This window comes from Hippichthys cyanospilos, chromosome 6, assembly GCF_059441005.1.
Source record: "Hippichthys cyanospilos isolate Australia breed blue-spotted pipefish chromosome 6, RoL_Hcya_1.0, whole genome shotgun sequence".
NCBI classification, from domain to species: domain Eukaryota; kingdom Metazoa; phylum Chordata; class Actinopteri; order Syngnathiformes; family Syngnathidae; genus Hippichthys; species Hippichthys cyanospilos.
This window is the reverse complement of record NC_142374.1, coordinates 14,043,754-14,056,248: the sequence shown is the minus strand read 5'-3', so window position 1 is coordinate 14,056,248 and position 12,495 is coordinate 14,043,754. Positions and strand designations below refer to the sequence as shown.

The 12,495-nt window shown below is 39.3% G+C and overlaps 1 protein-coding gene across 1 annotated transcript in view; it reads left to right on the top strand.

Annotated features, from left to right (window-relative positions):
• Positions 1–387: 387 nt before the first annotated feature.
• Positions 388–12,495, top strand: part of frmd4a (FERM domain containing 4A) — a 133,760-nt gene continuing 121,652 nt past the window's right edge. The window contains exon 1 of the mRNA XM_088416701.1: positions 388–411. Coding sequence (XP_088272827.1) covers positions 409–411 — 3 coding nt within the window. The 5' untranslated portion in view covers positions 388–408. The remainder of the gene's footprint in view (positions 412–12,495) is intronic.

Below are 12,495 nucleotides of genomic sequence, written 5' to 3'. Positions count from 1 at the left end.
ATCGGACTGGGGTGAGAAAGGAAGGAAAGCTTGGGGGGATGAGGAGTCATTGATTTTGAAGGAGGTGGCATTAAAAAGTGAAAAGAAAGAGTTGGGAGGTGTCTGGGGGCAAATCCTCCCCTAGAAGGAGGAAGAGGAGGAGGGGGAATCGCTTCCCGGTGAAGAGTCGCAGAGAGCCACAGACTCTCCAGAGACCGGCAGTGCGACCGGAGGCTGTCTGCAGCACTCACTGATTGACGGAAGAATAGGAAGAGGAGGAGGTGGCGAGAGCCCGGTGTGAAGACCAGTCTCTTCATCTGGGCTGAGAGCTGCGATTGAGACGAAGACGTCCCCGTTAAGGAAATTGATCACAAGAAAAATTGGATCATGGCTGTCCAGCTCATGCCGGAATCGGCCGTGTGTCTGCTGATGGTGAGTCTCCGGCACACAGTATCGTCATCGCCTTTTGTCCTGAGCTTTCTTTCGTCAATCTCATTGAAAGCAGGGTTAAAAAGGTGTGTGCTCCTCCCCTTTTACTATCATCCGCGAAGAGATTTTCAGGTAACTTCCCAATGAGAAGGGAGCCTACTTTTACTACTTAAGCTTTTGTCTTGCTGCCCCACATGGTCGCGCCGCGCGGCGTGGCAGACTTGGGTGTCTGCTTTTGAGATTTGTTGTCACTTGCGCCAACACCCTGGGTGAGTAAAGTGAATTTTTCCCCTGACTGCAAAGCGCTTTTGCCAGGGCTCCAGTGCTTCATTGACAAGAAACAGACCAGCATGACCTGCTTCAACGCTTACCAAAGACAGCAATTATGTACAAATGCACTACATGTGTGAAAGCATTCAAGTCCACTCTCTGGAAAACCCTGGCAAACAATAACACAGGGTGGCCGTGCTGCATGTTAAGTACGCTTGTCACGCTATTGTGTCCAGAAGCTTGTAATTGCCAGGCCACTTGGTAGAAGACGGCACGCTCTGCTTGTTCTCATTCTATAGCATTGGCATTCAGCATTGGGGACTCATGCATGGCTGCACTACCTGCTATCTCCACCTGTGATGGCTGTCTGTTACTATGGCGATGGGCCAGGGGAGAGGCGGTGGGGTGGAGAGGTGAGAAATGATTGAGGTTGCGGCGGTAGGAAGGTGAAAGGCCGAATGTGAATGATAGCGCCACAGGCAGGTGGAGGAAAATGGGTTGAAAGTGGGCACATTTCTTCAAATGACTGTTCTCTTTAGCCTATCATTTTCAAGGTTTTGGACACATCATCTCATGTTGCTAACAGACACTTGTTGGGCCTCGATTCCATTGGAACCCCCGATAAAAATGAAAAGTTTACATTAGAATTTCATGTAATTCATTATTATTTTTAAACTTCAATATTTATATTATTATTACTGTGCCATGACACAAGTTTAATTGGTGACCAATCTCAGTTTATATGTCATATATGTGTCACATTGTTAGCGAGAATAGTAGTACTGTAATGTGAAATAGGTCCCTAGCTCTCACTTTTTCTCTAAAATAGGAATAAAATGTAATAAAGGAGAATTTCCCTTTCACTAAACAGCTGACAGTATATATCAGTAAGCTTGGCTGACGCGTTTTCAATCTTTAAGTTTTGGCTTGCAACACAAAGCAAAGATATTGGCTAAGCAATGGCTCAACTCCGAACTCATGAGTTAGAGAAGGTGTAAGTCAAAGCATTTTGTTATCATCTAACCATCATCATGATTACAGTACTTTGTTCACCACAAGGCTTGGGTCTCATCAGCAAGGATATGTTTTCTTTGGTTAGTCTCGATACCAGAAACATGTCCTGCTTTTAGCTATACAGTATATTTCATTAGGTGAAAAAAAAAAAAAATGGAATGAGGCTGCCACTAAAAAAGATGAAGTTTGAACTTTTAAGTGCCGAGTGGCCTATTTCCTTCTTCTCAGTAGTCCGGAACGTTGTACCAAGTTACCAAATGTGACTGAAATATGAAATATGACTGAAAACGCAGCAGTTTTTGAAAGCACCCTATGCTTGTCAAGTGACCCCAACTTGATGTCTCCCAAAAGTCATTTACCTTTGCCCCCTGAAAAGCTTGGGGGAGGAGGGACTATTTATTACAACAGGATGCCGGAAAGGATACCTCAAGGATGCATATCTGAAATTGAGTAGGAAGGAACCATTTTGTGTTGACTTTTACTAAGGAATTCATACAAATTAACCTCAATCAGACGCAGTTGTACAAGATGGATGAGCAAAGTATAAAATGTTTTTTTTTTTTTTTTTGGCCACACGTCTTTATTTTTCTTTGATTATCTCAGTGTAGCCACTTTTCAATGTCACCACTGCATTAGAATCCTTTAAAATATTCTCTAATCACCGCTTGCCAGCAAACAACCTAGCATGAGCATCAGTGGGTCTTAAATGTTGCTCTGCACTGAGGTAAATAACACACACTAATGAGAACCTGATAAGTCACTGTGAAGCTGGGTGATCTTTTCATGAGACGCAATAACATTCAGCGCTTGAACCCACCTGAATTATTAATGGGGGTTTATTCAGAGCGTGTGTGCGTCGGTGCATACATGTGTGAACCCCCGACTAATATTGATTATGCTCCCTGCATCTGTGTGTATTAATATTGCAGGTGAATAATTGAGGATCTCCAGTGGCTATATCTGGGAGCTGCTGTAAATAATTTGTAGTGACATGATAGATGGACAGATGGATTGGTAGATCTAACCTTTGTCCTGTGTATGTACAGGTAAACAAGAAATCATTATTAGTGTGAATATTTACCTTTTGTAGTCTTTTGAAGGACAATGAATACATGAGGGAAACTCACACAACGTTATTAAACCTGAATGAATTTATAGATCGTATTCAGTCATACCCCATGTTGCAATAAGCACTCTCACCCACTAGGAGGTATACACATCCGTCCGTCCATACATCCATCCTGCAACCATATGCCCAGAATAAGACCATGATTTTCATTTTTTTTCTTTCTTATTCACATAAGTAAGTGTGTCCTCTTAGTCACCTGTTAGGTCAGATAGTTTCTCCTCCTGAGAAAAAGCTAACATCAGCAACGATTTGCAACCCTGTTACTGTGATTAGAGTAAATCTATTTGTTTACAGTATTTATAAAATCATGTAATAAAAAGTGCAGCATGAGCTATATGATCTACTGATGAAGCCTATGATAGTTGATTACCTACTACTGATGAATATGTAGCTTTTGAAACCAAAATGTACTCAAATTCTGGAATGGCCCACTTACAGTGTACAGTATCTCGCTTTTCCTGGCTAAGAGCCATGCTGCCACCTCCTTTTGCATCCAAGGATGCTTTACTCAACTATGCGCTAGTGTGTAATTCATTCAAATCATATCTAATAAGCAAAATAACACAAACATCTCTGAATGCTTAATTCAAGGCCTGCACAGTAAATGTGTTGCACAAGATTGTGCATAGTGTGCATTTCAGTTCATGAAACCAACAAACAGATCGATAACATGTCTCCAGCCAACATGTCATCAGATATCGGAATAGATCACAAACGAGATAACATGCTTTGACTGAATGATGCTTGCGAGATGAGACCGGATGTGTCCCTTTGTCTACTTCTAAAACTCACAAGCTGTGATTATTTCTTCAGATCTTTGACAGCACTAACGTTACGCCCTGAAAATTTTGTGCATGTTTATGAGCTCATTACTTCAAATTGGATTAAGGCCTTTAAAAAGAGCCCATCACCCCCAGAGGGACACCCTGAAATACAACATGAAATGCAGAGCATGTCTAAATAAGACTCATTTCATTTTATTAAGCGATAAATTAAAAACTGTCCCTCTTAGTGAGTGCCGGGTGTAAATAACTGTAGTCGACAAACATCTCAAAGGCTCCATCCAGTAAATATGGTTCATTTTTTGATTCAGCTAATCCTGGATTTATCATCATTACAGTACGTGTGAACTACAATGTCTCATCGAATTGTAATTAACTCATTCACTGAGAGCTATTTTCAAAGCCGAGTTTCTCATATTACCAGCCATTTCAAAGTGTTTTGAGGAAGCTTTTAAAACCCACAAAATGTTCTGCTCTATTGCAACATAAGCGCCTACCAAAACAAAGAGTGCTGTAGCTACATACTACTATGTTTGACCTCCTTTGGTTCTTTCTTCTGTTATATCAGAATTGACATAACAAGATGAGAGTCAGGTCCAAATATTTATATTCTACTCAAAAGCAATCTTTTCCTCAAACGCAATCTTAATTATTACAGAAGTTCAAAAACCTGAATTTCACTAACCATAGACACAGTGGAGACATACTTTCATGCCTGCCCCTTAAAAACATACTTGATTGTAGAAACACAGATGGGATTTTAGATGTAGGCTATATATGTATTTGTTTATTTACTTATTTACAATTTTGGTTCCATTTTTGACTCTTTGTAGTGGTTACATTTTTTTTAATCATTTTGTTTATTGATTATCTTGGGTGAAAAATAAAGAGAATAAAAAAGGGTGTAGCATTCACTTGCTTTCATCCTTCCTTGTAAAATGTAACCAAACCTTTTAACATTCATGCCATATCTTGCTAAACATGCTAATACTGTAAATAACACAGCCATGTATGTTGTACTATGCAATGATGATGGTGAAGTCATACATCACAATTGGAAATGATATGCGTTATTATAGAAAAATAGCAAAACAATGCCAAGGAATTGAAACACTGGAGGTCTCCCTCATTTTATGTGTTTGGCTACTGTTTTCATTTCTAAATATAGCAAATCAATATGCACTTTGCTATCTCGTTTCACTGAACCATGTAAACAAACGGAGAAAGAAGAGCACCTGTGTTTTTATGCGTCGCATGTGTGACATCATGGCACACGTGTGAAAAAGATGGCCTGTGTTACCACGATGACCTCATAACGGAAACATTATGCTCAACTCAGGCCCGGCAAGGAGAGACCAGCCAGAAATGAAGACCTCACATTGCCCTTGATGTTCCCATCCGTAGCTCTTCATTACCGTCCCTCATTTAATTATCCCGCCACTGAGTACACAGACAAGATGACTCCATGTGATCAAGCCTTAGGTTTCATTTGGCACAAATCAAATCAGAGCTCTATGACATAATGTGGTGTATGCATTTGTGCCCAGATAAACGCCTACTTGGAATGTAGCATCGTGTCAGCGCCTGCAATCAAACCTCACGTTAAAATCTTCCATGCACACACTGTTATCTTCACATGTATAATGATGGTTACACTACCTAATTCCGGATGTGGTGTGCACCTGAAGTGTACAGATGAAGGAGGCTGCTTGGGGGAGGGGAAGCAGCATGACATCATGCTGGGATAATTGATTATTGCAAGTAACAATGGCAGAATGGGGATAAGGTAGATGCAGTCTTTGTGTGTGTGCTTGTACACACTACAGATTTATATCTTTGTTTTCTGTTGTACATGAGTGGGGTATACGGTACATCAAAGCTATTTGTTTTCCGTCATATTCACCTCCCATCTCTTGCTCTTTTTCTGGCATCTCCATTACAGTAATGAAAAACAGCAATCATTTTGCAGTTCATCATTGGCTAAAGGCTGCAGTGCGAAAGCAGAACGGTCATGCTTGAGTGACACTGGGAGCTGTTAGTGCTGATATCAGCTTACTAAGTTGCTGCAGGGGCACCAAAGCTTTGTGTCCCATTCACCTCGTCAGCTGTGTTCATTCTGCCAAAAGAAACAGTTGGATATTAATATATTCCATGTATATACTTATTAACTGTTTGTATGTGATGGAAAAATCTAAAAGAAACTTTACACAATCAGTCATCTGACGCTTGTCCAGCACAAATCTGTTGTTGCCACCATAAAATCATTTTGCCGACAAATGACAAGAAACCTAAAAAAAAAGATCAACTAAACATTGACAGAAAGTTGATTTTTATCAGTTATTGTATTCATCAAAGGTGGACAAGTCTGTGAGGACAGATGGATTGTCCATCAGTGTAATACTGGCGGACGCCTGTTTTTTCGACAAACAAAGAATGCAGAGAAACCTAAAGAGTAAATCACAAAGACAAAAAACTAAGCAAACAAAAACGTTTTCTGCACCCTCACCACATTACCAAAAATGAAATGCAAATAAGAAAAAAAAAATACGAGACACACACAAGAAAAAAAAGACACTCAAGAAACAAACGAGCACACAAGGAAAAAGAGGCACACAAGAAAAATGGAGGCATCAGATGGCAAGGCAAAATAATAAAAATTATTAACAATGAATAATTAATGAAATAAAAAATATAAAAATCAAAAACATTAAATGTAATGAAATAATTGCTTGCCTGTTTCCAACAAGACTCTATTTATCGTCTTTTTTTTTTTTTTTTGCTCCATCAGACAACAGCAAATAAATACATACTGGCTGCCTCCTACAGTATGGAAAATCAAGTAAATATGGATGAATACAATTTCAGGCTTTTGCTGACTTGAAAATACTGTATATTTGGTTTATATTTGGCCAAGATATTTTAAGGTGTTCTGCTGCTACATTCGACTTTCGACTTTGTCTCTGTCACTTGTTTTAATACAAACTTCATTTGCAGCAAGTCACCCAGTTTTCTTCGGCTGAGCTGTTTTTGCTTGTGGGCATGTGGCTCAGAGTGGATTTATTTGAGCTTGTATGATAAAAGCAGCTATATGCTGCTGGATGAACGGGTGGCAGTCCCTATGAAAACACATTTTAGGAATTTTTTTTCAGGATGGGTATTTACTGCTACCTAATGCTACATTAAGATAAAATACAGGTAAACAGGGCAGTTTGAGTAGTTCTCACGTCTCCTCATAAGGGCTGGTGTGCTTAGACTGCAGTGAGAACGGAGTATGTCATTAAAATGCCTGCACTGTTGAAATAGTCTGTAAAATGATTACTGATGAGCAGCAGAAGTGAAGGTTTCCCGGTTATAATTGAAAGACCGCTTGCGGTCATTTTTTGTGTACAGCTACAGGAAGCTCTCAGGTATGAATTTTGTGGTTAGCATGTCAATATACGTATGCAGCAGGCTTCTATAGGAGTGTGAATTTTAGGAACGGGATGAGACCTCATACGACAAGATTAGAATGTCACGAGATTTCTCATCTCTGCACAACAAGGGATTTTTTTGGGGCTGTCATACTTGTGCGCCACTACGTACTTATGTGTTGTTTTTTCCTTTCTTTTTGTCTTAACTTGGTACGTTTATCTTTTTTTCACAACATTATTGTGGGCAGCAAAGTCAGAATTTCATTGTATGAAGAAGCTTGTTTCTACACTGTGCACCTGACAATAAACACTTTGAATCTTTTAGCAATGGCCACGGAGTACACATGCTTGTTCCATGACAGTAAAACACGAAGCCAAATGTGGCGAGACTGTAACGAAATAGATGATACCAATTAATGTATGCACATGAATGGTTGTATTTTGACACAAACGTTTTTATTTTAAAGTTGTCCCCAGAAAGTATGTCACGACAATGGTTGACTTTATACCGCACAACCTGTTACTTACAGGAGTCATCAGGTAGATTCATCTAATAACTAACACTATTTTAATGCTAACATGATTTGGGATGAGGCAGAGCACCATGAGAAAACTCATGTAAGCAACTTTAAAAACAAAGACATTTATGGTAGCTTAGAAATTAAGTCAAAAGTCAAGTCAAATGTTGTTTTATAGCCCTTAATCACAAAAGTTTGGAGCCCACAATGGAACATCACAAGAAGATTTAAGATTGCAATACTTTGTGATAAACACATTACAACTGTGGTATTACGATGAAATATGAAACAGTAGCATTGCATTATAGTATATTGCACTGAGTTTTGCAAAAATATTGTGAAATAATGCAAATGATTTGTTGGAAAACAAGAGATTCATTCCACTTCCAGTCTATAACAATAGCCTTGTCTATTGTTTGCCTCATTCCTGTGTTCTTAGCATTCCATCAATTGCACCGCATTTTCCCCTGTCAGGCATGGTACATACAGTATCCTATACTGTACCTATGCAAAGTATGTGCTCCTCTGGGACTGGATATCTAGAACCAATAAATCTCTCCGAACGGTCATTCATGACCTCTGCTAGCTCCGCCGAACACTTAAATCTATGACCCAGAAGTGGAAGTGGCGGAAGTCTTTCGCCCTTCTCCAAAAATGATATGTATTATTTTGCAATAATTATTTTGATTATGAAATAGTACAATAAAAATTGAAAATGGATTGCTTTATAGCCCAAATGTTTTTCAATAAAACACAATGCTATAACATTATATTGCAGTAGTGTTTCAACAAAACACAAATAGTTTTGCAAGATCAATAGTATTACATTATATTGCAGTAGTTTTTTTTTTTTAATTATTTTATTACAAAGTAATGCATTTTATTTCAATCCTAAATATTCTTGTGATGGCCCAGGGCAGGTTCCATACAATAGAGTCTGGCGTACAAAAGTGGATTCTCAGTAGGCTATAAGCTCACAGACCAGATAGAGCTAAATCACTGTCTGACAAAGAAGTCGATTTCCATTATGTTTACGTATGGTATTTAAGTTGGTCTGCCTTGGATGGACATAGTCAGCTAGAAAAAGAGCAATATCAAGAGGCCTAATTAGAGTGCAGTACCTTCTCTTAAGACCAATAATCAATTAACCTTCAATTTATACACAGGAACCTCAAAAGTTAACTATTATAGAACATAGTCAAGTGCTTGTCATCCAGTTTCAGACCAAGCAGATTTCATGCAGCCGACAGAAGAAAAATTTGTCCTGTTACCCAACAACCTTCTACGATATGGCGCAAAGCAGAACCCGTGCATGACATTTATCTGACGGCTCGATTCCCCGCAGAAGGCCAAGTTGCCATGAAGATATACAATATGAATGTGAGCTCATGCTTGCTGGTGGAAAATCAAAAACAACAATAAAGTATGTGTATTCCAGTTTATTCCATTCGGGCGGGCATTTTGGCAGCAGCATTTAAATGTTAGATTTACAGTCTTCCATCTATCCTATCTACTTTTATTGTGATTTGAGTGGTATATATTTTTTTTTCTTTTTTTTTTTTTTCCATTGCCGTGCCACCCTCACAAGGTGCCACCTGTCATGTGTGCTGAGGAGGGGTGCCAGAGTAGGCAGCCCAGAGTGGCAGAGGCAGCAGGCGGTCTGATTGGTCAGCCATCTGTCTCCGGGAGCTAACAGATGTCTGAGTAGGAAGACCAATCTCTGCTTGCCTCTATCTTCGCCCCTGTTCACTCGATTTTTCTGTTAAGTGTATGTGTGTGTCTGCTTGCTGTTGTGTGTGTTTGAATCTGCAGTACGTTGGCATGCCGCACTCGGCTTGATGCAGGTCCCATCAGGGCTTTCATATGGATTGTGTTAGCAGTGTTCAGGTCCTTCTGATGAAGAAATGTATTGTTCCCATTGTATACGCTTAAGGACATATAGACATGCAACATTTTGAAAAGAAGTCGCTAAAATTCAATGTAGCAATAAGTTGCTTCATGTTCCAATTAATTTGCTCTTAATTTAAAAAAGAAACACATACTGCTCTACTACTTTGTTTGCGAGTCTGATTTCTGAGTCTGGTTTTCCCACTGTAGTTTTCAGGTGTAGTTACTGGTATTTACTAATATTCTGCTAATTTCCAATTATTGCTATTATGTTTTACTTTTATGGATAAAGAATTTCTTCTTGGGTGGCTCTGTGGATGAGTGGTTAGCACATCCGCCTCACAGTCAACCGACCCAATTTTAATTCCAGCTGGCTTTAGCCTTCCTGTATGGAGTTTGCATGTTCTCCCCGAGCCTGCGTGTGTTCACTCTGGGCATTACGGCTTTGTCCCACATTCCAAAAAAATCATGCATGGCAGGTGTATTAGACACACTAAATTGTCCTAAGATGTGATTGGGTGTGTGAATGGTTGTTTGTGCCTGTGTGCCCTGCAATTGGCTGGCAGCTGGGTTAGGTACTAGCAAGCCTGCGACCCTTGTGAGGATAAGCGGCTATAGAAAATGGATGGATGGACTTTCTACTTTTCCACTTCCATGTTCTGTTTGCTTCTGGTCCCAAATGTTGCTCCTTACAGGACAATATTATTATATTACCAATATTTGAATGGTTGGTTCTTGTCTGGAGGGAGGAAACATGCTCAAGCTTGTCGTGCTAGTACCTACGTTTTGCTATAAAAGTGTGATTTAGCTTCAAATTTGGTAAAGCATTCCGCTCTATCTGTTCCTCACACCAGCGCGACCTTGGTTGTCCCGGCAGCAGTTTGCGTTACTGCCATGCAACGTGAGAGCAACAAAAAACCCTTATTGATGATGAATGAATGAAAGGGAGCTTGAACTGCAAGAGCAAGAAACATCAATGCAGGGTGAGCGTGAGGCCTTTGGCCTAGTAAGTGATTTGTGGGCGTCAAACATAGCCAGGGGACTAATTTCACATGACTGACGTGCAAATGGCTTATGTTGCACCACATCATTTAATGATGAAGTACACAGCAAGAAGAAAAGCCACAGAGGAACGTTAGGAGGCTCTTGTAGTTTACCTTGTTTGCAGCTAGAGGGAGGAAGAGACCACAGGAACTGGTCTCCATTCATGGTTATTGTATAGTTTTGCATGCCGAATGTTATAGGGAGGGTTAAAGATGTTTATAAACAATAAGGGCAATCATTCAATGAGTCTCTCGTTTGCCCTGTCTTGGTCAAAAAGTATGGACGATTTTTTTATTTTATTTTATTTATTTTTTTTACTGTATGTAGGTGTTGCAGCTGAAGGTCGCTTGAGTTTTATAAATCCAGATGTGTGAGGTCATGGTGAAAAGGTCAATAAGTGCTTGTGGCATTTTATCACGTGGTATGAGGTGCTGTGCACTCCTGTTCAGTGTTAAACACCTGCAGTTAGAAGCATGTCTTCCCTGTGCTCCACTATAAATGCCAACGCCACAGGAAGTACAGTACTGTAACTCTAGGCCTGGTTATCACAGTAATGCAAATACGACAAACAATTGTTCCATTGACAATACAAAAAAATTCATGTGCAAGCCACCAGAAATTCTGCTAAAGTGTTTTTTTTTTTAACAACCAAAACACAGCCATATTGCATATTATTGTTATTATTAATTATTATCTCAACAAATCCCAGTTTTTCACTCAAAAATTCCCCATTCATTCCCAATTGCAGATTTAACATTACATATTGATGTCATTACCTTTTTGAGATACAAAACATTCACCTCATTCAATCCACCTTGCAGGTGAATCCATTTTCCAATAATTCTTATATACATGGGATTTTTAACATTCCAAAATTTTCAACTTACCATAAACTCAAAATTTTCACCATTTCACCATGGCAGGCTCTGCAAAAGAGGGGGCATGCGAGTTAACCAGGCGGCAGCAGGACATAAAAACAACGAGTGGGATCTCGCTCCGGCTGGGTTGCTCCTCTCAGTTAGTTTAAAAACAATTTGGGATTGTTCCATGTGTTTCGGTGAGGCGCAAAATCCAGAATTTACATTACAAACAGCAATGTGAGCCTGCTTATTTCAAGCTTTGCAATGGCACATTCAACAACATACTGTTAGTGTACATTGTTCTCATTTGAGATTGACTAAATTAATTTCATTCCATTTACCTTTGGGGATAATTTCCTCTAACCTCAATTGGCAGCCATTTTGGACATAACTTTAGTTACACACCAGATTCCAGCCCATAATGCATCCTTAAATTCTTGTTAACATCACATTACTGCTCATCTTTGGTGAAAATCACTGAGTGCTTTTGCACCCACAAACAAACAAGTCCTGTAATATGCTTCGATACAACAAGTTTTTGTCTATTACATTCGTCCCTAAAATACAGTCTTTTAACCTTTCACTTTGTAACCTGTCTCACAGGAATACAGTCCGCTCAACACCCACAGAAAATGTTTTCAGCCTCAGGTTGCATTTTACTTAATTCACATTCACATTTGTCACTACCAGTGATTTTCAGCACAATCCTTTTTCCTTATCTTGAGCAATTCTATCATAAAACATGAATAAATCCTGGCTTATCAACACCTGTATGGTTTCTTGATTCATGTTTGTTAGTGTGCATGTGGGATATTATTGTACATATCAAGAATCAAGATTGATGCATGGATTTTGTCAACATTGCGATGGATTACAGGAGCTTCCTTGCTCTTATTATGTCTGTGTTGCAACATAATATATTCTATATCTATTTATACATATATTTGTATTCTTTTTGAAAAATGAAATCCTGCAGGAAATTAATGGTACATGACTTAATCTACTGACTGCTTGCTTTTACTGTGTTATGGGAGTTGGTGGTTATCTGTTAATATTTTAGCTAAGCGGGTATACTGCATGTAACATTTCAGAAATACTGAAATAGGTCAGGATTCCGGAGGGGCAATGCAAACATAGTCCACCTGAACATGACATGATTGATGAGGATAAAAA